The 25,293-nt window shown below is 39.3% G+C and overlaps 1 protein-coding gene across 5 annotated transcripts in view; it reads left to right on the forward strand.

Annotated features, from left to right (window-relative positions):
• The window catches only part of PLD1 (phospholipase D1), a 221,864-nt gene that overhangs the window by 88,570 nt on the left and 108,001 nt on the right, over positions 1 to 25,293 (forward strand). For 3 of the 5 annotated variants that reach the window (XM_043473733.1, XM_043473732.1, XM_043473734.1), the window contains exons 2-10: positions 3,021 to 3,211; positions 3,456 to 3,583; positions 6,359 to 6,504; positions 6,727 to 6,835; positions 7,936 to 8,001; positions 11,863 to 11,921; positions 13,031 to 13,123; positions 20,934 to 21,086; positions 24,684 to 24,833. In XM_043473733.1, the coding sequence (XP_043329668.1) occupies positions 3,052 to 3,211; positions 3,456 to 3,583; positions 6,359 to 6,504; positions 6,727 to 6,835; positions 7,936 to 8,001; positions 11,863 to 11,921; positions 13,031 to 13,123; positions 20,934 to 21,086; positions 24,684 to 24,833 (1,064 nt within the window). In that variant the 5' untranslated portion in view covers positions 3,021 to 3,051. Of the gene's footprint in view, positions 1 to 3,017; positions 3,212 to 3,455; positions 3,584 to 6,358; positions 6,505 to 6,726; positions 6,836 to 7,935; positions 8,002 to 11,862; positions 11,922 to 13,030; positions 13,124 to 20,933; positions 21,087 to 24,683; positions 24,834 to 25,293 lie in introns of those variants that run through there. The other 2 variants (XM_043473735.1, XM_043473736.1) reach the window with 2 other exon arrangements.

A 25,293-nucleotide genomic window follows, 5' to 3' on the forward strand; every position in this document is an offset into this window, starting at 1 on the left:
CTTGACAGATTCACAAGTAGCAATGATATGATGTAATTTCTTACTCGTTTTTCCTTGTTTCATTTCCTCTTAAGTTTTTCATTACCTTGTATTTTAAATAAAGCAAGCCCTGGCTCATGGTTGGCATTTAATAGGTGTCGGAATTGAGAGGGAAGGAATTAAATGTTTTAATTATGACCGGAGGCAATGACTTCTCATATTCATATGAAAAACTACTTCAGTTAATTTCTTGGGATGGAAGAAGGGTTAAATGGATTACATTATAAGGGAGACTGAACAATTTATAGCATCTTTTATTTACACTTAAGGTTTTATTGTTAAAGGAATTCTGGAGATGAAATGGCTCAACCTTTTTAATTTATAGAGAAGGAAACCAAGGTCCTGAATTTAAATGGCTGAAGGATGCAAGAGGAATTCATTTATTTTTCTTTACATTTGAGTCAGCTTCTAAAGGGACTTGCTCAAGGGCACTGATTTTACTAAAACTTCCATCTATCTATGTATCTACAAAAAATATACAGAAGATAAAGACTATGGTTAAGAACATCAGTTTTTGGGTCAGAGAGACCTGGTTTCAAATTCCTTCTCCATCTCTTACTGGTTATATGACCTTGGACAGATTGTCTAAAGTAATCATCAAATTATGCAATCTCTCCATGCTTCTCCATATTTCCTTATCAATAAAGAAAGAATGACAAACCCTTGTCCTCTTCAAAGTGGAAATAACAAATCTTCATAGATTTATTATTGATCATAAATATGATAAGGTATATAAAAGATTATCACCAAGCCAGGTGATGGTAAGTAATCAGCATACATCAACTATTATTATAACAAGAACTAGAAGTGGAAAAGTTGAAGGAAAGTGATAGAGGCAAAGATAGTTCTGTATTTTGCTATCAGTGGGTCACTAATTGGCTCCAGACTTCTTACAGCCAACATGGAGGAGCAAACATGATTAATTACATAGTTCACAGAGAACTTAGATGTATTGAGTCTATTTATTGGGCCAAATCAGAACCTCCCTCCTCTACTCCTTTCTTTGTATTTCTATACAATTTCTCTTTCTACCAAACATATCAGTATAGGCTTTGGAGACTTGCTGAGTATCAATAAGGGCTCCTCTAGTCTGCCCAAGACTCTCTCTTAGCATTTCTCACAAAGCCTTCCCCTGCTCCCCACCCCACACTTCTTAATAGCACCTGAAGAGGAGAATCCACCTAAGTGTCTTCCACTTAGCGCATGCCGTTCTCAGGAAGGCCAAGACTGTGGGGGAGGCCAGGGATGGATTTGAGGCCATGTAACTTATCTCTCTCCTCTGCCTTAGAAACTCCTTCCTTCCAGGAACCAGTCTTGTTCATCTTTACATATTCACTCACTCCACCTCACTGTGAGTAGGCGGTGACCAGTCTTATTCATCTTTACATATTCACTCCATGTCACAATGAGTAAGTGGTGGATACTCAGTAAATGTTTGTGATTTGCAGTAATAAATGCACATAGGTGGAGGAGTTACTGGTATGGAAGCCCTCCTATTTTTGAGTCTGGTCTGGAGAGATTATTACAACCAATATGGATTTTTCAACCAAACTCCAACGACAGCGCTTACGGCTGAAATCTCAGTATTTTAAATGAAAAATAAAATCTCTATGAACTCTTCTTCCCTCGGTACTGATGTGCAATGACCTGTGTTATTAATTGTCAGAATGAAATAGAACCAGTTTTCTTAAAAAGAGAAAAGTATAATTCTTGCATTTCTGGTATCTTTCAGAAAAGGTACACTAATCGGTTACCTTCCAGGACACGTACATCACTGTAACTCACATAAAGTCGTGGCCAAACCTCATATCTCAAAAAAATAGTATACACTCTGCTTGGGATGGCTCTTTGCGACCCCATGGACTGTAGACCTCGAGGCTTCTCTGTCCATGGAATTCTCCGGGCAAGAATAGTGGAGTGGGTTGCCATTTCCTTCTCCAGGGGATCTTCCTGACCCAGGAATCAAACTTGGGTCTCCTGCATTGCAGGCAAATTCTTTACTGTCTGAGCCACCCTAGAAGCCCTCTATCACCTATAGGGGAAATGTATTGATAGAAAGGTTATACTGCATAAAAATACTTTTTAAATCTGTATATTGAAATTATTGTAAAATACCCTAAATTTTCTGTAGAAAATATTTAAAGTTACTTATTTTGATGATATTCTTTCTTTTCATGTTTTTGTTAGAGTCAAGAATCAACTCCTTTTCACTGAAAAAACGATTCCCAAATGAAAGATAATACTGGCACTTATTCAATGTGGTGTTTCTTTTTTTCTTACTTGGTATACAATTAAGTATCTCACTCCAATTTAAATTGCAAGCTAGGAATCCTTTAAATGTTAAACTGGAAAATAAATTTAAAGGTAGTTTGAGGTAACTGGGGCTCACGTAGAGCTAGCTGACTTGTTTCCATATGCTATATGTAAGCCTGGATTCAAATAACAGAACAGGGTTTAGGGTTTTTTGGTTTGTTTGTTTGAAATAAATATCTATTGGAGTATAGTTGATTTACAATGATGTGTTAGTTTTTGCTGTATAGCAAAGTGAATCAGTTATACATGTACCTATATCCACTCTTTTTCAGATTCAGTTCCCATATAGGTCATTACAGAGTATTGAGTAGAGTTCCCCGTGATATACAGTAGGTCGTTATTAATTATCTATTTTATGTATCGTAGGGTGTATATGTCAATCCCAATCTCCCGATTTATCCCTCCCTGCCCCCTCTCTCCCTTGGTAACAATAAGTTTTTCTGTATCTGTGATTGTATTTCTGTTTTGTAAATAAGTTCATTTGTGCCATTTTTTTTAGATTCCACATATAAGCAATATCGTATGATATTTGCCTTTTTCTGTCTGACTTACTTGACTCAGTATGACAATCTCTCGGTCCATCCATGTCACTGCAAACAGCATTATTTTATTCTCTTTTAAAATTTGACCAAAATAGTAAGTCTGGTAACTCTTTTCTTCCTCCCCAGCCCCTTTGCTTTTACCCTGTCTCAAGCCAACATGTCGCTGAAAAATGAGCCAAGAGTAAATACCTCTGCACTGCAGAAAATCGCTGCTGACATGAGTAATTTGATAGAAAATCTGGACACGCGAGAGCTCCACTTTGAGGGAGAGGAGGTGGACTACGATCTGTCTCCCAGCGATCCCAGGATACAGGAAGGTAAAGACTGATGATCTGAGTGAGGAGTAGAAAGTTTATCATGGTCGTTTGGCAGAACACAGATTTGAAATAACCAGCAAGTGATTGATCATCCTTGCTGATGTCACAACACTGGGCTGAGTTTCACTAGCTGTTTTCTTGTTGTAGCCCATTATGATTCTTAAAAAAGATGCCTGTAACAGGCAAGTGATGCTAGTAACATTGTATTCTTATGACAATTTTATTTACTTTTTTTATTTTTTAGTGTATATTCCTTTCTCTGCGGTTTATAAGACTCAAGGATTTAAGGAGCCTAATATACAGACGTATCTCTCCGGCTGCCCAATAAAAGTTCAAGTTCTGGAAGTGGAGCGCTTTACATCTACAAAAAGGGTCAGAGCGTATATGGACTCAACTTGTATTCATCAATATTTATGACTTAACACATTGACTTTCATTTTCCTTCCTCCTGGCTATATCTTTAACTTTCAGTTTGTGTTTATGTTTATCACTTCTGAGTCCTCATCACAGATTTTTGCATCCTTCTCATTTAGCCTTTATTCTTATATGCCTCTTCCCCCATTCTGGAAAAAAAAAATTTTTTTAAGACAATTAAGACAGTTATAAGTATAATACATTGCAAAGTGCCTCTCCTACTCTTCCTCTCTCCCCAGTTTGCTGTTCAGTGTGGACTTGGGGGGGTGGGCATTGCTATTCTGCCTAGAATGCCAGTTATAAACCAAGGAAAAGTTTAGCTTTCTTAACACTTGTTCAGTAAGAAAATATAATGCTTCCTGACTCTCCAAAGGGAAACAGCTGGGAGGCTGCTCGGTGAGTGCCTTTCTCCACGCGTTCTCTGCCACTCTGGCTTGTTCCTTACACCACCCCTTCGGCTTCGTTCATATGCTTTCTCTTTAAGCTCTGGAAAGGCATTGGGAGTAGAATGTTTTCAACAAGGAAACCTGAACCTCTTAAAGAGGACTGGACTGGGAGACTGTTAGGGTGGTTGTGTTTGCTCTATTCCTGACTGGGTTGCACACTTGTTAAGTCAAGCGTAGAGAACATTGCTGCAGGCTGGTGGCCTTTGTCCCTTCCAGTTAAGCTCTGACTGGCAGAATAAGGCTCATTGATTTCTGTCTCTGGGGAAGTGGGGAATAACCTTTCTGCCTGGGGCAGACTCTGGAGGGTGGCCTATGCGGCCTGAGTCTTGGTGGTTTTGCCTGTTGCTCTGACCGGAGCTTTTTCTGGTAGCTCAGATGGTAAAGAGTCTCCTTGCAATGTGGGAGACCCGGGTTTGAGCCCCGGGTCGGGAAGATCCTCTGGAGAAGGAAATGGCAACTCACTCCAGTATTCTTGCCTGGATGATCCCATGGATGGAGGAGCCTGGCAGGCAACAGTCCATGGGGTCAGAAAGAGTCGGACACAACTGAATGACTTCACTTTCACTTTCTGTCCTGACCTACTTGTGCGTATCCTAACCTCTAGATGCTTCAAAAAGGGTGGGACAGGCTGTTGCCATTGCCCCACACTGTCTTAGAATTGCTAAGAATTGTCCAAAATTCTCGGTTTATGTGTGAGGGATAGAACTTGACATTTGTAATGTTTTTAAGTATTCAGTTTTCTTAGATTGGGAAATATAATCCTAGAGTATGTGGTAGCTTGCATAAATTGCATAATTGTTCTCATTTATTTGACTTGTCTTAAATTGAGCATTTTTCACTCAAATGCAGAGTTTCTGGTCACTCTGAGTTCTCCTGCATCCTTCTTTGTGAAACACGATGCAGTGTGATGCCTGTAATGTTGGTCAAGGTGAAAGGCAGCATATAATATTAGACCCCAGAACTGGATCCTTTTGACTTCTGGCTATAGTTGTTGTCATGGATCCCAACTGGAGGCAAAGCAGGAAATAGATTTGAGTGTTTGCCAGTGATATGTTTGGATTCTAGACCTAGGAGCACAAGTTACATTGATTCTGGGCTCATTTTTTAAAAATTAATTTATTTTTTGGCCACACAGTAAGGCAGTGGGATCTTAGTTCCCTAGCCAGGAATCAAATTTGCAACCTATGCATTAGAAGCAAAGAGTCTTAACCACTGGACCACCAGGGAAGTCTCTTCAGGCTCATTTTTTTATACTACAGTTATACAGAGTGGTCACGCTTTAGAAATTTGCAGAATATACCAAACATCGATGATGAATGGCAGCAGGCCTGGTCACCCATGGGGTTACTGATACTGATGCCTGGATAAACTAGCAAAGGAGGAGACAGTTGCTGTTTGTTGTCCCAACACCTGTCAACACGTATGGGGCCTGGATCTCCCAGTAGGGGCCAGTGTCCTCTAGGTGGTCCAGTGTCGATTACTGTCCTCCACTCCCCACACACCATGGGAGCATTCAAGATCTCCTGTGCTCTATAAATCTCTCTCCATCTTCTGACACTTCTTGCTTTATCAAAACTTTTATCCCTGAGGTCTGTTAGCGCTTCTGATTGAATCACTAGTCACCAAGATATATTTGCATTTTAAGAAGAAATATTTTTTAAATGTTAAGTGGAAATTCATCCTAGTTAAGTAGTTGGGGAAATATTTTGTGTGTAGGAAGATCATTTGCCCTTTTCCTTCTGATCATCCTCTACCTTCCTAGTCACTGGTGTAGCTAAAGGACAGAGAGCTATTGTAGACCAGGATGGACCTCTGAAGGCATTTCAGAAGGAGAGGGCGTTAGTGTCATTTGTGAAGAGCAAAACTGCACTAAGATTGTGCTCCACAATGGAACTCATTTCCTTCAGCTTTCCTCTCACCCCCTGCATTGTCTGTTCACTGCTTGGACAATCTCATGATGGCTAATTAGGGCTTTCACTCATTGTCTCTTTTACCTGGCTTCTTGTTTCAGAGATATGTCTGTGTCTTTGTATTTAGAACAATAAGATTTGTGGAGGTTTGCCTTTGATATAAGTCAGAGTTTGTCTTGCATATATCATAAGATGAATATTTAAGAGAATATTACTTCTGTAATCAGTCATTTTTTAAAAAACACTTTGCTTCCATCCTTACACAAAATAAGTAAGCTGGATTTGAAGATACTTCCATGTTACTTTTTAATTAACTATTGTACACAGAGAGATGTTGTTGTTATCTAAAATATCAACCATTTTTATTACCACTATAGGTACCAAGTGTCAATCTTTACACTATTGAATTAACACATGGGGAATTTAAATGGCAAGTGAAGAGAAAGTTCAAGCACTTTCAAGAATTTCACAGAGAACTGCTCAAGTACAAAGCCTTTATCCGAATCCCCATTCCCACCAGAAGGTAACCCAGAATTGATTATAAAATTATCCCAGTATATGGCTTGTATAGAAAGAATATTTTGGTTCATATTACTGGTTAACTAGTCCATTGTTGCTAGATATTTCTTTTTATTAGATAGACTTCTAAAAATAAATCATCTCATGAAAGATACTGTGAGAGTCATGGTTCAAAGAATAATAAATGTTTACATTGTGTGTGTGTGTGTGTGTGTGTGCATTTTAGACACACATTTAGAAGACAGAATGTCAAAGAAGAGCCTCGAGAGATGCCAGCTTTGCCCCGCACATCTGAAAACATGATCCGGCAAGAAGAACAGTTCTTTAGTAGAAGGGTAAGTCCTTTCACTCTCCTGTTGTTTGGAACAAACTTCTGCAGCACTGTAGAAAGATGGCATTGACTGAAGGTCGAGGTGGGCCCCGTGCAGCTTCTCTTACCCACCGATTCATCACCTAGGCTGGTTTACCTCTCGGGAACTAGTTAGGGAAGCCTTCTTCCCCAGGCCACTCTGGCTCTGGGGAGGTTGCACTCCCCCAAGGAGGAAGAGGGCTCTCCGTCAGGAGTGATTTTATGAGGAAGCTGCACTTCCTGTTCATTGGGGTTCATCGTGAGTCAAGATTGAGCTCATAGTTGAGGGCTTTGAGATCTACTCTTTTAAAATCATCTATTTCCATATATGTGCTTCAGAATCGATAGTGGTTTATCCTAAATATATGTAAAATCTCATTCCCAGACCATAGATGGAGCAGTGAGGGTCTGAGAAGAGTAGGACAGAGTACAGACGCATACAGCAGGACAGACGCCCCAGGACAGGGGACACGTCTGCCCACTCGGCTTCAGTGATATGATGCTGTCTAGGGCAGAAGATTAATTCGTTTTTTAATTTAATTAACAATTAAATGTCAGTGTTGGGGGCTTCCCTGGTGGCTCAGTGGTAAAGAATATTCCTGCTAATGCAGGAAACACGGGTTCAATCCCTGATCTGGGAAGATCCCACATGCCTCACAGGAACTAAGCCTGTGTGCCACAACTACTGAGCCTGTGGTCTAGAGCTTGGGAGCCGCAACTGCTGAAGCCCATGTGCCCTAGAGTCTGTGCTCCGCAACAAGAGGAGCCACTGTGATGAGAAGCCTGTGCACCGAACTAGAAAGTAGCCCCCACTTGCCCCAGCTAGAGAAAACCCCAGGTAGCAGTACCCAGCACAGCCAAAAATAAAATAAATAAAAATTATTTTTTTTAAATGTCAGTTTTTTTGGTAATCTGGAACTTTTATGTTTTGAAAGAGACGTGTTCAATGTTCCTTGTCCAGTGATAATATTAATGAATAATTGAATGACTTACAGAGGATGGAAGGATCATGCCATTGTCATTAACTGCTTACATTTTCCTTTAAGTGTGATAGTATCTTTAATCTGAAATATATATGTATTACAGAAACAGCTGGAAGATTACTTGACAAAGTTACTAAAAATGCCCATGTATAGAAACTATCATGCAACAGTAAGTACTTTTCAGTGATTTAAATTCTGAAGCAATTTTATAAAATTGTAAAGTGTTGGCTACATTTTAGATCATTTTATTAACACAAGTGCTTGTATCCACTTCTGCATTATTCTTTGAGTTAAACTAAGCTAAATAAAATGAATACAAAATTGATTTTACACCACAAAATCAATTTACAATACAATTTACAATACAAAATCAATACAAAATTGATTGTATATCGCAGGGACCTGTAGTCAGTCTCCTATGATAAACCATAGTGGAAAAGAGTATTTTAAAAAAGAATGTCTATATGTGCACCACTGAATCACTTTACGTACGGCAGAGATTGGCATGACATTGTGAATCAACTATCCTTCAGTAAAAAAATAAAATTAAAAAATAGGAAAACAAAATTGATTTGACAGTGAGGATCCAGTTTAGGGTAGTGGTATTTTTAAAATATCAACTATGATAATTAATATAACAATAAATTTAGATGAACTTGAAATACTCCTAAAGATTATCTAGAAATGCTACTAGATTATCTAGAAATCAACTTCCTTCACTCCTCAGGCTTTCAGAGGAGAAAATGCCAAAATGCATTTCTAACACTGAAGAAAAAAACATTGAGTTGTAAGTGATGAAGACACTTGAACAGAGTTGAATACCCAAAGATTGTACGGAGCATACTGTAATTTCCATCTGACTGGCCTCTGATGCCTGTAACAGTCCTGTCTTTTCATGTGAAAGTGAGAAGCATGGGAAATGCTAAGGAGAGGAAAAACTTGAGAATTCTGAGAAAAGAGAGGAGAGGTGGTGGGGCTTAGAAACAGCTGCAGGGGCTACATTTGGGAGGCACTTAAGTGGCAAGCAGGAGGAAGCGGGCTTTACAGAAGGCTTCAGAAAACAATGAGCTCTGCCTTCAGAGGCCCTTGAAGGTGGGGTTGAGTATTTAAAGGGTTAGCTTCAGTTATCCAAAGGTTCAGATCATTGAGAGGGCACTGGATTGTTAGAGTTTGCACCTGTGTATGTATAAGCTATACTGCTGTGGAGCGTGACCATGTGTTTATGGTGTATATGCAGAATTTCAGAGTAGGTGCGGTTATGATCCGGCCTCTGGTTTAGAGAACGGCATGAACAGGTGAACAGAAAGAGTGAAGCCCTCTGTATTTAGAAAGGAAGCAAGAGTGCCCTGACTATCGGAGTTTTCTTGCTGCCCTGTAGATGCCTGCCTCTCTGTTATTTGGAGACGGGCAGGCCCTGCACCCAGCTGGTCCCCTTTACACACAAATGACCCAGGACTGGAAAACCTTCTGCAGCAGCTTGCACTGTGACATGTGATGGTCTTAAAGGAGCTTCTGTGGTTTCATAATGTGGAAGAAGAGTTTTCCCAGGGAAGCCAGCAATTTGGGTTCAACCAGAGACTCTCAAGAGAAGGCTAATGGGAAATACTTCTTCCCTTCTAGAACTCAGGAATGTGCTTCTTTGAAAGAACATCATGAATAAGGATGTTACTTCTATTATTACTAAAAATGGGAGTCTAATGTTGATATTAAAACGTTTACTTTTATTCAAATATTCACATTAACTTCCTTTCCAATCATAAAAATCTTTTATAAGCTGAGCCATGTTGTATTTAGATACTCCAGAGTGTCTTCTAAACGTTTCCTTTGGAAAGCGAAACCTAGTTACAATTGATTAAAAAAAAATGAGAAGTAACACATATTTATTCAGTTTTATTTTTTGGCCATGCCTCCTGGCTTGCAGGACCTTAGTTCCCCTACGAGGAATTGAATCCGGGGCCCTAACAGTGAAAGCACCAAGGCCCAAACACTGGACTGCCGGGGAACGCCCTCATCTTAATGGCTACTTAGAGTATTCTCCCCAGTAGCGGAATTCTCCAAAAGGCTTCAAGCGTAGGATACAATTTTATCTGTCTGAACATTATTTTCCTCTCACACTAATGATAATCTGACTCAGAGACTAGCTTGCAGGGCTCTGCCTGATACTTGTGAAATTAGCTTGGCATCCGTGTGTCCCTTTTGGTAATTGTGAGACATATTCAAATTTCTGTCTGCAAAAAGCAGATAGAAATATTAAAATCATTTTCATATAATCATCTATAATTAATTTATATTTTTACAAGCATAAGACAAGCCCCAGAAATTTTGAGATATTATCATCTCCTGGGTTTGTTGCTTGTCCTTTGGCATGGGAACCCTTTGGTCCCCTATTTTCCTAGCATTTAAATTTAACAAGTTCCTTTGGAAAGACAAAGGATATTGATTAGTACATTATTTAGAGATCAATAGCCCAATGGAATATTGTCAGATTAAATTAATCATTAAATTCTTATTCCTGAGATTCGCCTGCTCAAGTCGAGAATGGGATTTTTATCACTGAAGATGCATTGAGATATTTGGACAATACAATGTTTGTTAAATTTCAAATTGTATTATTTAGGTTTGTTTCTAAATTGACTTGGTTACATTTGTTTTCAATCCCATAAATCTATATTAGAAAATTTATGGCCAGGGATTTTTTTTCTATATAATAGTTCTAGTTCTTTATTCAAATTTCTCTTTAGTAAAACATTAGGATAAATTTGAATTTCTTCTTAATACACAGCTTTAAATTTTCTGCATTGCTAATGTGTGTTTTTTTATTTAGATGAAATTCTCTACATTTAGCAACTTTTGTATGATATTCTGAAGTTATGGTTTCTGAATTATTTAAATAATATTCCTGTTGTCAATGATTTGATAGTAGCTATATGTGCATAAGAAAATATCCAAGTATTAGATGAATGGTTTCCCTGATTTTTGCTTTTCATTTCCTATTCTTCCGTTCAGCTAGTCTCTGACTTTGCATAAATTAGTTACACCTCTGGAGAAGTTTCTTCCAGTATAAACTAGGATTAGTATTTTTCTCTCTGCTCCCTAGAGATAAAATGAGAAATTCTGGCTGAGGATTTCAAGACATTTCAAATTCTACAGCTTAAAGTCTGTAATATCATTTCTAATAACCTATGTATTTCTATATTTTCCAATTAGAATGCATTTCCACAAATCAGAATTTTAAAATGTATGGTACCGAATCACCATGTTTGATAAGTGAAATATAAAGACCTTGACTTTCAAAATCCTTATAAAAAGTGCTATGTGAGAATATGTTTGATCTGAGGTTTTTAAAGATATTTAAATCCTTTTGAATTTTAAAGACTTCTTCCAATCACCCTAAGAAAGAAAATCAATTGGACCTCACAGTACTGACAGTTTTGAGAGATGTGTAACTTTTTCTTACAAGGTTAATATTAGGCAGTCACAATCACATAAACAAAACTTCAAAGGAAAATTGTTATAGTCCATTTTATTAATCCCATTTATAAGCCCAGATCAAACGCCATTTCCTCTGTGATGTCCCATTAGCTAGGAAGCAGTCATCCTCTCTCTGTACCTCTATTAATTACTTTTACGTGTAACTGTTACGGTTCTTCCCACAGAACTTGATTGATGTGGAGTGTTTTCTGTGTCTGGTCTCTCCTATGCCTCCTAATGCCAGGAGTGTATCTCTTTGTCTTTGATTTTCTATTAAGGCTCTTACTGACATGGTCTACTATTGTTGGCAGTTCTCACCGTGACCTTCTTGAGCATTTTGTCTCTACATCTTAGAGCACACATCACTATCTTGGTTGTGTTTTAATTGTATATATCCTTCTAAAAAATACTTTTTCAGGGCAGTGCCATTGTGATCTGTGTAATCTGTAGAGTACCCCAGATGTGCTTATACATGGAGGTATATAATATTTTTTGAATGCCTAAATTTTTCCTCTTCTTTTTTTGCTTTCTAACGTATGGATTTTTGGCCTCTTTTCAGACAGAATTTCTTGATATAAGCCAGCTGTCTTTCATCCATGATTTGGGACCAAAGGGCATGTAAGTTTCAGTATTGGATCTCCAAGGAGAAGTATGAAAAGTTGATGAGCATTGTAGCCTTTGGTTTATTGGTATACCAAGGTGGTGGAGCTCCCCTGGCTTCACTGTTTTCTTCCCAACAGAGTCAGAGCAACTGAGGGACCTATTTATACAAAACAGGGTATTTTGCTACATTAAACAAGGGTGCCTACTGCTCCGCACTCCTTCTCCTCTTACCCCACAGTAGTGGGTGTTTAACAGAGAGAACAAATATGATGTGTGCGAGAATGCATTAAAAATCAAATCTACAGGATCCCTTCTTTTTATCACATATAAAAATTAGCTATTTATCATTTATTTTATTGACTAAAAGTAACACTGTGTAAAATGTATGTTACGTAACAAGATTGAAATTTACTTAATGATTATCTTCTGATGGGCTACAGTCCATGGGGTCGCAAAGAGTTGGCCACAACTGAGCGACTGATCACATCCTTCATGAAATGAGAGCTTGATATTACAAAGAGTTTAACTTTTATAGTCAAGAACATTGTTGGTAGTTCTTTTAATTTTTGTTTGTTTGGTTGGCTGGCCATTATTATTGTTTTTTTTCTTTTCACATCTTTCAGAGTTAGGATATTTCTCCTTCCAAAGTAATAGCTTTGCTTTACTTCTTTGACATGGATTGGTCCTAGAACTGTAGGTGAAGGGATGCAGAAATACCCTGGAATCTGTGGGTGAGCATTGTCAATGATCTCCATAGCAGATGAACCTTCCCCGTGCCGGCATTTGGCAACATGTGGGGTCTTTCTCAGGCTGTGATGGTGGCTGGAGGGAGTGCTCAGCATTTAGAGCCAGAAGCTGGGATGCTCAAGGTCCTTCTGTGTGTGCAGTATGCTGTCCCTGTCCCCAACAGGCCTACCTCCACCAGGGTGCTTTTAAAGATTGGCTGCAGGAGTTCTCAGCCTAGTAAACATAGCATTGATCTATTTGACGGTGAAAGCAGAAAAAGTAGAGAGGAAGGGCATGGGAGAACAGAAGAGTTTATTTAGTTCCCAGTTATGAGGCTATATCAGCTAAGTGTGAGCTGGAAGTTTAAAGATGATGGGTTAACTTGATGTCTCTTTCAGAGAAGGTATGATAATGAAAAGATCCGGAGGACACAGAATACCAGGCCTGAATTGCTGTGGCCAGGGGAGAGCCTGCTATCGGTGGGCAAAGAGGTGAGACTTGAGACTTTTGTGTGTTTGTCTTAATAAACTGAGTATTTAGGGAGTTTTTATATTCTAGTTTTCAATTGTAAATCTTTGAAAGTCATGGCAGAGCAAATTTTACATTATTTCTAAGTTCCAGGTTTCAGCTCTATTTAAACACTCTACTCAAAATTGCACTTGTAGGCAGAGTATGCCAATTACATACATAAAAACCCAATGGGCCATAGGATTCAAAAATTGGTCAGCCAGAGAAAATAGACAGTGGCCAATTAGCACAAGTCATGCTTAACATCACTAGTCATTAAGGGAAGATAAATCAAAACCACAGTGATCTACAACTTCACAGCCACCAGGATGGCTGTGATAAGCAAATTGGACAATAGCAAGTGTTGACAAGGCTGTAGAGAAATTAGAACCCTCATACATTACTGGTGCATCATGCAAATGATACCAGCCAGTTTGGAAAACAGGGTGGCAGTTCCTCCAAATGTTAAACATACAGTTACCACATACCCCAGATATTTCCAAACAGAACTGAAAATATATATCTCCATTAAAACTTATTCATGAATGTTCATAGCAGCATTATTCAGAGTAGCCAAAAAGTGTAAAAAGTCCAAATGTCCATCCCCTGATGAGTGGTTAACCAAAATATGGTACAGCCCTATGATGGAATATTATTTGTCCATAAAAAGGAATGAAGAATACTAATGGGTGTGGGATTTATTTCTGAAAAATATCTGGAATTAGATGGCCATGATGGTTGCACAAATTTTTGAATATATTAAAACCACTAAATTATACATTTTCAAGGGGTGAATTTTATGGTTTTTGAATTATATTTGAAGATTTTTTAATTTTAATGAAAAAAAGAAATGAAAGTGATAAATGTTGTAATATGAATTAACCTTGGAAATATTACACTAAGTGAAAAAGAAACAGATACAGAAGGTCACATATTATATGATTCCATTCACATGAAAGGTTTAGAATAAGTAAATCTGTAGAGACAGAGTATATTCATGGTTTCCAAGGGCTGTAGCACAAGGGGAATGGGGAGTTACTACTACTGGGTGTGGAATTCTTTTTTAAAAAAATTAATTTATTTGTTTTAATTGGAAGCTAATTACTTTACAATATTGTGGTGGTTTTTGCCATACATTCACATGAATCAGTCATGGGTGTACATGTGTCCCCCATCCTGACCCCCCTTCCCACCTCCCTCCCCATCCCATCCCTCTGGGTTGTCCCAGTGCACTGGCTTTGAGTGCCCTGTTTCATGCATCGAACTTGGACTGGCGATCTGTTTCACATATGGTAATATACATGTTTCAATGCTATTCTCTCAGATCATCCCACCCTCGCCTTCTCCCACAGAGTCCGAAATTCTGTTCTTTGTGTCTATGTTTCTTTTGCTGTCTCACATATAGGGTCATTGTTACCATCTTTCTAAATTCCATGTATATGCGTTAGTATACTGTATTGGTGTTCTTCTTTCTGTCTTACTTCACTCTGTATAATAGGCTCCAGTTTCATCCACCTCATTAGAACTTATTCAAATGCATTCTTTTTAATAGCTGAGTAATATTCCATTGTGTGTATGTACCACAGCTTTCTTATTCATTCGTCTGCTGATGGACATCTAGGTTGCTTCCATGTCCTAGCTATTGTAAACGGTGCTGCGATGAACATTGGGGTTCATGTGTCTCTTTCAATTCTGGTTTCCTCAGTGTGTATGCCCAACAGTGGGATTGCCGGGTCATTTGGCAGTTCTATTTCCAGTTTTTTAAGGAATCTCCACACTGTTCTCCATAGTGACTGTACTAGTTTGCATTTGGATGTGGAATTCTTTCTGGGTGATGAAAATATTCTGGAATTAGATATTAATGGTGACAGAGTGCAAATTTACAAACATAGTAAATAAAATACACTAAGACCCAGTAAACTATACATAAAAAATAAACCAAAAAAATGGTAGTGTTCAGGAGTAATTTTAGAGTTATATTTGTGAGGATGTATATTATGGTAAGTATGATATAGACAGAAAACTTTAATTCATGTCCTATGTCCTGTCCAACTAAAGACTCCTTATAGAGGAGTATTCTTATCTCATTCTTATTTGTTTCTCAAAGCATCTATGACAATGTTTTAACATAATAGACAACAGCTATTTGTTCCAATAATAATTTACTGGAATTTTAAAAACTATTAAGAGATGTTTGTTATTTTTCTAACCTTGAAAAAAAATATGAACTCATGTAAAGATGAAATTAAATTATGTGTGAGTTGAAGATATATAAGCTTAAAACTAGGATCTTTAAACGTGTATTTCAGATACACTGCCAACCAAAACTACCATTAGATTGGTTTCTTATTTTCTGGGTTTTTAAAGAATAGAAGAAATTACAAGGGAAAGATCAAGAGATTAAGCGAGAGGAAGCTGAGAATTTCTGTATTACAAAAAGCAAAAGATTTTTTAACTACAATCAACAGGGTACTAGTAGACTAGACAGTATTTGTTTTCAAATAAACTTCTGTAGTTTATTTAAATGTCCCCAGAAACTTGGGGTATAAGTCACATCACAAGAAATTCAGGGACTCCCACTTGAAGTAGCTTCCCACCCTCCTACCTGCAGTGGTACAGAACCCAGGAGAGGAGCAGAGCATAAGCCAGCCTGCTCCTGCCCCTATGAACTTGCCTGGTAAGGAATCTGCCTGCAATTTCAGGAGACCTGGGTTCTATCCCTGGGTCAGGAAGACCCCCTGGAAAAGGAAATGGCAGCCCACTCCAGTATTCTTGCCTGGAGAATTCTACAGACAGAGGAGCCTGACCGGCTCCAGTACATGGGGTCACAAAGAGTCGGACATGACTGAGCGATCAACACTTTCACTTCGTGCCCTTGCGCCCTGCGCCACACCATGCCTCTCGGGGAGGCAGGGCCTCCAAGCCACTGGGGCCCTGGCCCAGATTCCTCTTGCCTACTCCCTGGGCATCAGCTTTGCCTAAGGTTGCTACTAAGTGTTAAGTATGGATTTGGGGCTGCAAGCACTGGTGAGTCTTTGACGGAAGGCTTGCTCTGGGCTGCCTGCGCAGAGTAGGCTGGAGGCATTCGCAGCCCCTAGGAACAACCTTCAGCCAAGAACTGGTGGGAGTCCAGCCCCCTCAGCCATCAGGTAGGGTGATTCTCCAGCAAACTCTGCAGTCTCCCAGGGTTCCCTGGAAGATTTGCAGCACAGCTGCCCACAATCCAGTGCATGAAAACACATCCTCGATGGCTCCCTTCCTGCTTTTCCTTCCTGCCCTTCCCTTCCTCTGCTTCCTACTAAGCTCCCTAAAAAGTCCCTTTACAAAGCTCTCTCACTTCCATCCTTGTCTCAGAGTTGACTTCTAGAGCAACCCAACCTAAGACATCGACTCAAGAGATGGAAGCCTGGATCTGGTCCATTTTGTCACTCACTGAGTGCCTAATGTTTGCCAGGCTGTGCTCTAGCCACTGTGAGAGCCGTGGTGAACAAGGCCATGTCCCTGCCCTCACAGAGCACCTATTGGAGGAGATCACAGACAGTGGAGAAGCCGACAGGCAGGGTGAATGACATTAGCGCCAGTGCTGATCAGAGCTTTGAAGGAAAAAGAAGGTGATGGGACAGTCAGGGACGTGAGGACTTCAGACGGAGGCTTTAGCTACAGAAGTCAAGGAAGTGACCTTTGAGTTGTAACCTCTGTGAGAAGGGGCAGCCCTAAAAGATAGAAGCGGGAGGCTTTGTTATATAAAGGAAATATACCTCCCCCACTTTTTAAAGTCTGATATATCAGATTTCAGTCTTCCCTGGTGGCTCCGTGGGTAAAGAATCTGCCTACAGTGCAGGAGACACAGGAGATGTGATTTCAGTCCCTGAGTCGGGAAGGTCCCCTGGAGGAGGGCATGACAACCCACTCCAGTATTCTTGCCTGGAGAATCCCACGGACAGTGGAGCCTGTTGGGCTACAGTCCATGGTGTTACAAAGAGTGTGACACAACTGGAGTGACTGAACACGCATATCAGACTTCAATCAGAACCATCTAAAAAGATATGATCTTCCCTAGAATAAAATGTCTCTTCATTTTAAATTGTATAACTCTTTCCATGAAACTTGAAGCCTTGGTTCCATATTAATAAGTATTTCCTGAGTTATATTCATGGGGTATAAAATGTCAGTACCAAACAAAAATGATAAGATGTAGCTGACAAATTTTGTTTGGAAAATTTCCCACACGAGAAGACTATTGGTGTCTAAATGAGAGTTACTTTCAAGGGCAACACTTGGTCATATCTCTTTTGTAAATTTTTGTATCCATTTAAAAAAAAAAGATTCTGATCATTTTGTTGACAAACTGACATAAGGCAAACAAGGCAATCAAACTTTCAACCAAGTCTCAGACTCAAGTATGAAGAAAAGAAAAAAAACATTTCTTCTGTTCTGCTGGCGAACACAGTAAGCATTTCTTCCCTCGATTTAAAACATCTACTTAAACAGCACATCCTGTTGATGGGCTCAGTGATAAATTTCTTATCTCAAATAATATCTTAAGAGATAATTTATAAGAAATAAATTTAGCATTTACTGAACTATGAACTATACTAAGAATTACAATTTTTAGACAGTGACCACATCTAAATGATTTTATTTACTCTCCATGATCCATTTGTGCAGCTGTTATTTAGGCAAGAGTGTTGCTTTGCCTGAAGAACTTGTCTGGGCCCTGGGACCAGTGGACATGACACACATTCCCTGTTCTCAAGGATCTCACTTTCTAGTAAGGGAAAGACAAGAAACAAGCAGACAAATAAATAGTTCCAGACAGTGATAAGTAATGTGAAGAAGCTAAACAGGATGCAGAGGCAGGTGGGATGGGAGCCCAGGAAAACCTTTCCGTGGAGAAATATTTAAGCAAAAGATTGATTGACAGGAAGGGACTGCTCATTGGAGGATCTGGAAGAAATAAGTGAGGAAGAGCAAATGTAGAAGCCCAGAGAACAAGGTTAACAAGTCTCAGGACCAGTGAGACCAACATGGTGGAAAGGAAGAGTATGAGATGAGGCTGAGCAGGTGACATGTGACTTAGGTGGCTCTATCTGCATTTTAGTGACACAGTTTGGAGTAGAACAGGTCACATCTTGTTAGAACAGACCATAATCTCACCTGGTATAGAACAAGAGAATTCATAAAAGCTCACATTTATTGGCTCCAGGCATTGTGCTAAGCAACATCCTTAAGTCATCTCAATGAATCCTCAAAAATACTTATGAGCTGGACATTACTGTTTATCCTCGTTTTATGGATTTAGACCTCAGGCTCAATTACCCTAGTTCACAGAAAAGGGCGAGTGACAGAACCAAAACTGGAGCCCAGGCAGGCTGACTTCAAGCAGACACTTAACCCCTGAGCAGCAGGTGCTGACTCCCAGAAGACTGCTTGATGAATTCCTTTCTTGGTGCATATCCTCCTGTTTAAAAAAAAAAAAATCTATTGACAAAAGAGACAAAGAGGAGAAACAAGAAGAAGTTTAATGAATGGCATAGTTAAGAAGAGCTTTAAACAAAGGTCAGGCACCAATTCACCTTATATCTAACAACTGTTACAGAGAACAACTCATCATCGTCAAAACAGAAACCATTATCTTTTGCCTTCAGATTTCAAAATCCAGCAGTCACTACTAAACACTTCTGTATTTCTTCATCCCTCACTGTTGTATCTGGTGTGGAGCTCTGGCTAGAGCTGGGTCTGATGCCATTCAGGTGACGTTGACTTCTCGGCAAGTCCAGTACGTTTGACTTTTCTTTCTCAGTTTGACAAACCCACCAGCTGTGGTTTTCAAAACCTGTGGCTCCTTCCTGGTCAGCAATATAGCACACTGCTGCTCTGGGCCTGTGCCCTGCTCTCTGCTGTCTAGCTTACGTAGAAAGTCAAGCTGGGACAAGGGACCACAGCTAAAGAAGGACCTTTAACAGATACGTGATCTGTCTACTCTCTTTAAATCTTGACTGACTTTTCATCAACAAGCAGTTACATGTAACTCATAACTCAGCCCCATCAGAATGACTGAGTTTCTATTTGATATCATGGCCTTGGTAGTTATATTGAGCAGTGTTAAGAGAATTCTTATAAAACATGAATTTCTGCATTTTCTGAAATCTACTGAGAGTGTTACCCATTAATATTGTTCAGTTGCTTTATATTAGGTTCCAAGTGAGAAACTTTCTTTGGAATTTATCTTTTTGTAGGGCGACTTCTTTATTTCCTTAATTTATTTGTTTTTTAAGAAAAACCAGGAAGCTCAAACCCACATTGGTGTGTCATTACAATTATATTAGTGTTGTGGTTAGATATTTGCTTTCTCTGACCTTGATGTTTCCCCTTTTGTTAATCCTAACACATGTATGACCTTTACTGTGTTATCCTAAATCCATCCCACCCCCTTTAATTGGAAAGGAGACAGCCTATATATTAAAGAACCAATTAAATGAAACCATGTGGAAATCAATGTAGATTGTCTACATTAAATCCCAAATTAGAGAGTCACTAAAATGTAATGTGGTTAGCAATTTCAGTAATGATTTGTTATAGGTTTCCTTTAACTTCTGAGTTCATGTGTTACATTTACAATATTTGTTCATTTATGTTCAGGTATTCTGGCCCTACCTATTTCATAACGTGCTTTACGTTGCCTAATATGTGATATAGTATTCCCATTGTTTGTTTCTTTAATTATCAACCAATTCATTTGACCACTACACAATTGCAGATGACTATGCTATTACCTACGTGGCCTTCAGACCCTCCTCAGTGTGGCCTTTGCCAGGCTCCTACCCACTCCCTACACCTCATCTGCTACACTTCCTGAAACCCTGGCCTCCCCAGACTGTCCCCAGTACAGGCAGCATTCCCAGCCTTAGTGCCTGTGCTAACTCTTCCCTCCATGTGGGATGTATACCTGGACTACCTCTTTGGACTCTGCTTGTTGGGCTCCTTCCTGGTTTTGCTCAGACAACACTTCTTTGAGAAATGCCACTAGCTCTTTCTCTTAGAACTGAGGACCCCTTCCTTACACACATCTCTTTCTGCTTTCCTCCTTTGATACCTATCCCATTCAGCCTAGCATTGTTATTGTGCCCCACCAGCCTATTAAGTTCCTTCGAAAACATGTCTGATTTATCTTTGTGCGATTTCTACCTCTGCTCTAACTCCCAGTTTATCACTGTACTTTTCCATTGTGAAGCTCTTAAAAATATATTGAATTGATTGCAGATATACTTTTGAAAGATCATGTTCCACTGAGCATCATTTACTAATGGTCCTTAAACCACCAATAATTTGAAATGAACAATATGCAGAGTCCTGGATGCTTATTGAATTTTTTTAAAGGGGGATTTTCACTGACTCAGAGACTCAGTTGCCTCTTCCATGACGGTTTATTTTAGCAAACACTAACCCATCCCATTTTTCTAACAGCTTTGGTTCCTGCTGTACATCCTGTGAGCACTGCCCACCCACATCAGGGACATCCTTCCAGGCTTTGCCATTAGTGTCTAAAGGGCCAGTGCCTCGTCTTGAATTGCTTGGTGCCAGTACTTCTCTGGGAAACATAATAGGAAGATTTTTATATTGTTTTTCTGTTTCATAATGTTTTCATATTTTTAAAAAATAGATCCCTTGTGTAAAAGATAAAATTATGCTTACTGTCTGCTAGAGTGCTTACTTCAAACTTGTCATAATAACGTGTTCCCTTTGTTTCAGTAATTCAGTACAACTTCAAAAATATGTATTTCCTTCTTACAGGTGGTTGATAGTAAAAGATTCCTTTTTACTGTATATGAAACCAGACAGTGGTGCTATTGCCTTCGTCCTGCTGGTGGATAAAGAATTCAGAGTTATGGTGGGGAGGAAGGAGACAGAGACGAAATATGGACTCCGAATTGATAATCTTTCAAGGTAGAATTTGGAAAGATTTTTGAAAGATTTCTCTAAAAACAGTTTTTCTCCCAACATTAAGTGAAGAAGAAGGTAAAATAATTTAGGTATTAGAAAATTATTGTTTAGAACTCATCCTCAATTAAAAGTAATGAAACTACTTTTTTTATATCTTTAAGATGCAGAGTATCCTATATGCAAGAGTCAGAATAAATGATACCATGTATTGCTGTGTGCCTGTTTTAACAAAATATGTGCCTGATTTAACAAAATTGACTACCCAATAATACCAATTACCAAACAGATAAGGAGTAATAGATTTTGTTTTTAAAAAGTAGAATTTTACTTTATAAATGGATACCCTTTAATTAATAAAACATGTACAAAGTGATTTGATTATAAAAATTCTGTTTACATACATTTTTAAAAAGATACCTTGAAGGATACTCAACTGTACAATTATTATAGATTTTATTAGTGAGTTTGTGTGTGTGTTGATAAATGTTTCTTTCTGAAAGGTTGTAGTTATACAATATATGTGTGTCTTTTTCTCTCTTATATATATATATATTTGTCTCTGTAAAGTTCAGGCTCAGGTATATGAATACATTTTTGTTGTTTGGTTCCTAAGTTATATCCGACTCTTTTGTGACACCATGGACTCCTCTATGGAATTCTCCAGGCAAGAATACTGGAGTGGGTTGCCATTCCTGCTCCAGGGGATCTTCCTGACCCAGGGATTGAACCCACATCCCCTCCTTGACAGGCAGATCCTTTACCACTGAGCCACCTGGGAAGCCCGTATGAATACATACAGATATACAAAGGTCTGTCTAGTCAAGGCTATGGTTTTTCCAGTGGTCATGTATGGATGTGAGAATTGACCATAAAGAAGGCTGAGCACCGAAGAATTGATGCTTTTGAACTGTGGTGTTGAAGAAGACTCTTGAGAGTTCCTTGGACTGCAAGGAGATCCAACCAGTCCATCCTAAAGGAGATCAGTCCTGGGTGTTCATTGGAAGGACTGATGTTGAAGCTGAAACTCCAATACTTTGGCCACCTGATGCAAAGAGCCGACTCTTTGGAAAAGACCCTGATGCTAGTAAAGATTGAAGGCAGGAGGAGAAGGGGACAACAGAAGACGAGATGGTTGGATGGCATCACCGATTCAATGGACATGAGTTTGAGCAAACTCTGGGAGATGGTGAAGGACAGGGAAGCCTGGCCTGCTGCAGTCCATGGGGTCTCAGAGAATTGGACTTGACTGAATGAGCTGAACAATGACAACAACAATACATTTCTCTTTATACACACTGACTGACATCAAATATATATATATTTAATATAAATATGCTACTCATACTAATATGTTTGCATGTGTGTGTGTGTGTGTGTGTGTGAAAAATGCTGAACTTCCCGATCTCAGACAATGGGAGCTTCAGGATGTTATTGGAAATATAATGATGCTGCCATTAAATCTCCCTCCTGGAAATTCCCTGGCAGTTCAGTGGTTAGGACTCTGTGCTTTCACTACCAAGGGCCTGAGTCCAGTCCCTGATCAGGGACCTAGAATCCCACAAGGTACACAGTGCAGCCAAAAAAAAAAAAAGCCACCTCCCTCCTGGTACTACTTTCCTATTTTCTGGAGGACCATAGAAATCAGACCACAGTTTTCATTGGTCGCTGTAACGGTTGCCTTACTGGCCATCTTATCTCCATTTCCTGTCCTCACTGGTTTATGCACCCTTGCCAAATGAATCCATACAGATCCAGGTTTCATCTGCTCCCTCTCTGGTGTACGTGGTCCCCCTCCTTGTATCAAGTAAGCCCAAATTCCTCCATTTACTATCTAAGGCCTTTAATCTCTCTACCTTCATTTGGCAATCCCTCCCTAAAGCAGTCGTTCAGTTCTTTAGGGATGGTTCCCTTCACACCCCTCCTCACACATTTTTTAATTTCACCCTTCTTCTTTCTACTTCCATGTTTGGAATGGTCTTTTTTTTTTCTTTCCTTACCTCTGATTCACATCCTGTGATAAGATTTCTGTTTGTCCTTTATCTCTTCTACAATATCTTTTTCTCATAGCTGGTTTTCAGAGGCATTTCAGCTCAGTTGGAGCAGTGCTTGCATGCTGGGTCAAGCCCAGGCATTTCTGTGCCCTGGTGACCTCTCTGCAGAACCCCGTGTCTGCCTGCTGCGGCCGATGGAGAATGCCTCACTCCTCCCAGCACCACCATATCTCACCTTGCCCCTTCCTACACCCCAGACAAAAGCCAAGCATCAGTCTCTGACATATCAAGGGGACCAGTTTTGACATCCCTAATCTTTGTAAATAATTATTTTAGGGTCTGTGCATATAGCCCCTTCCCTCCTTCTTATCAGGATCATTACATTTCTCCCCAAAGCAAACTCTCCCTGCTCACCCACAGCACGGGTCCTCTACTGGGGCAAGTTTCTGCCTAAATGGCAGGGAGACTGCTGACTTCAGTTCCTTGTTTCCTCTGGGTTTTAGTTGTTGTTGTTCTTGTTCTTGTTTTTTTTTTTTTTTTCCCCTTTTGGCAGTTCCTGGAGACATACAGATTCCTATTTCACTGACCAGGGATAGAACCTGGAGTTCTGGCAGTGAAAGCATGGAGTCCTAACCACCGGACTGCCAGGGAGTTCCCACACCTTGGTTTCTCTGAACTTCAGATTTGGATAACTTATTTCCTCCTCTTAGTGGTAGTCACCTATTCTGGTATTTGTCGTGTAATAACTTTTTGTAATCGCCCACTTTGAATTTTTTTTCAGCACTAACAAACAAATCTGTAACCAATTAGGATCATTTAGTCATTGGCAATAAAAAAATCCAGTGCCGCCTGGTTTACATCAGAAGTCATTAATCAGATATGTTAACCATGGCTCATTCCAGGGCTCCAGCTATGTCATTGAGGTGCATTTTCCTGGAGTTTCTCAACTCTGTCTCCTGGGATCTGCTCCATCCTCAGGCTGGTCTCCTGGTGGTAGCAAGATGGCTGCCTCTTACACTCAAACCAAGTTTAGTGGAAGGGGAAGAGTCTCCTGCTGGCATTTCTGAGCAAGTCCTTGATTTTATTTTCACTTTTTGGGTGAAGTTGGCTTATGAATATCATCCTTGAACCAGTCTTTGGAATCAGGAGCTGGAGTATGCCATTTTTTGGGGTTTGGTAGACCCAGAGAAGGCGCGGGATGATCAGGCTATTTCCAGAGGCTGAGGGAATGGACACCAGGTGGGCCAAAGGGAAATGTCCTTTACAGGAACCCATAGTTTTCTAAGACTTAGATGTAGGATCTCACTTTATGCCTCTTCCATGTCTTCCTCACAGCTTGGCCCAGTTAGCTCCAGGCCTTTACATATGTTTGCATAAGTGAATGAGGGAATAAGTAACCTGAAAGTTTGTTTTTGCTACATTGAATATATTTGTAAATACTGTCAAAACCATTTAAAAGTCTGCTTTTTTCATATCAGTAGGATGCTCTTTGTCTAAAATTTTCTTTGTTGCAGTACCAAAACAAATGGGACATGTTTAATTCTTAAATTGTTTAAAGAGATAGAGCATAAAGTGACCATTCTTTTCCATATTTTGCTTTTCTTTGAAGGACACTGATTTTAAAATGCAACAGCTACAGACATGCTCGGTGGTGGGGAGGGGCTATAGAAGAATTCATCCAGAAGTATGGCCCCGACTTTCTCAAAGATCATCGATTTGGGTCATATGCTGCTATCCAAGAGAACACTTTAGCTAAATGGTAAGATCTTTTTGCTCTAAGACTATGAAGATAGTCATAGTCTTTAATATTTAATATTAGCATTTAATATTACAGTGGTCTAAGTTCACCCAGAATCAATTTTTGAAGCTGTGAAAAAATATTATGTGTTATACTTCACAAGAGCCTTTATAGGACTACCTGAGCATAGATTATTTTTCCATTTTTTGTTTTTATGATTTTTTTAAAAATGAACGTTAGATAGCTAGCTTTAGATTGTGAAGTTTGATTTTAAAAGTTAGCTTCATACATTTTCTTAATGATGCAAATGAAAAGTTTATTTAAGTCATTAGCCATAATTTAAGAAAGAAATTTACTTGGTAGGTATTTCTTTTAAATAAAATTTTGCTTAGCATGTTATTCTACCCATGGGTTAGGAAATGGTCTGTTTTCAGTCTCAGAAGAACAATGGTGTGTGAGTTCAGTAGAGTGGGACAGTGCA

This window comes from Cervus canadensis, chromosome 7 (genome assembly GCF_019320065.1).
Source record: "Cervus canadensis isolate Bull #8, Minnesota chromosome 7, ASM1932006v1, whole genome shotgun sequence".
In the NCBI taxonomy this organism is placed as follows: Eukaryota; Metazoa; Chordata; class Mammalia; order Artiodactyla; family Cervidae; genus Cervus; species Cervus canadensis.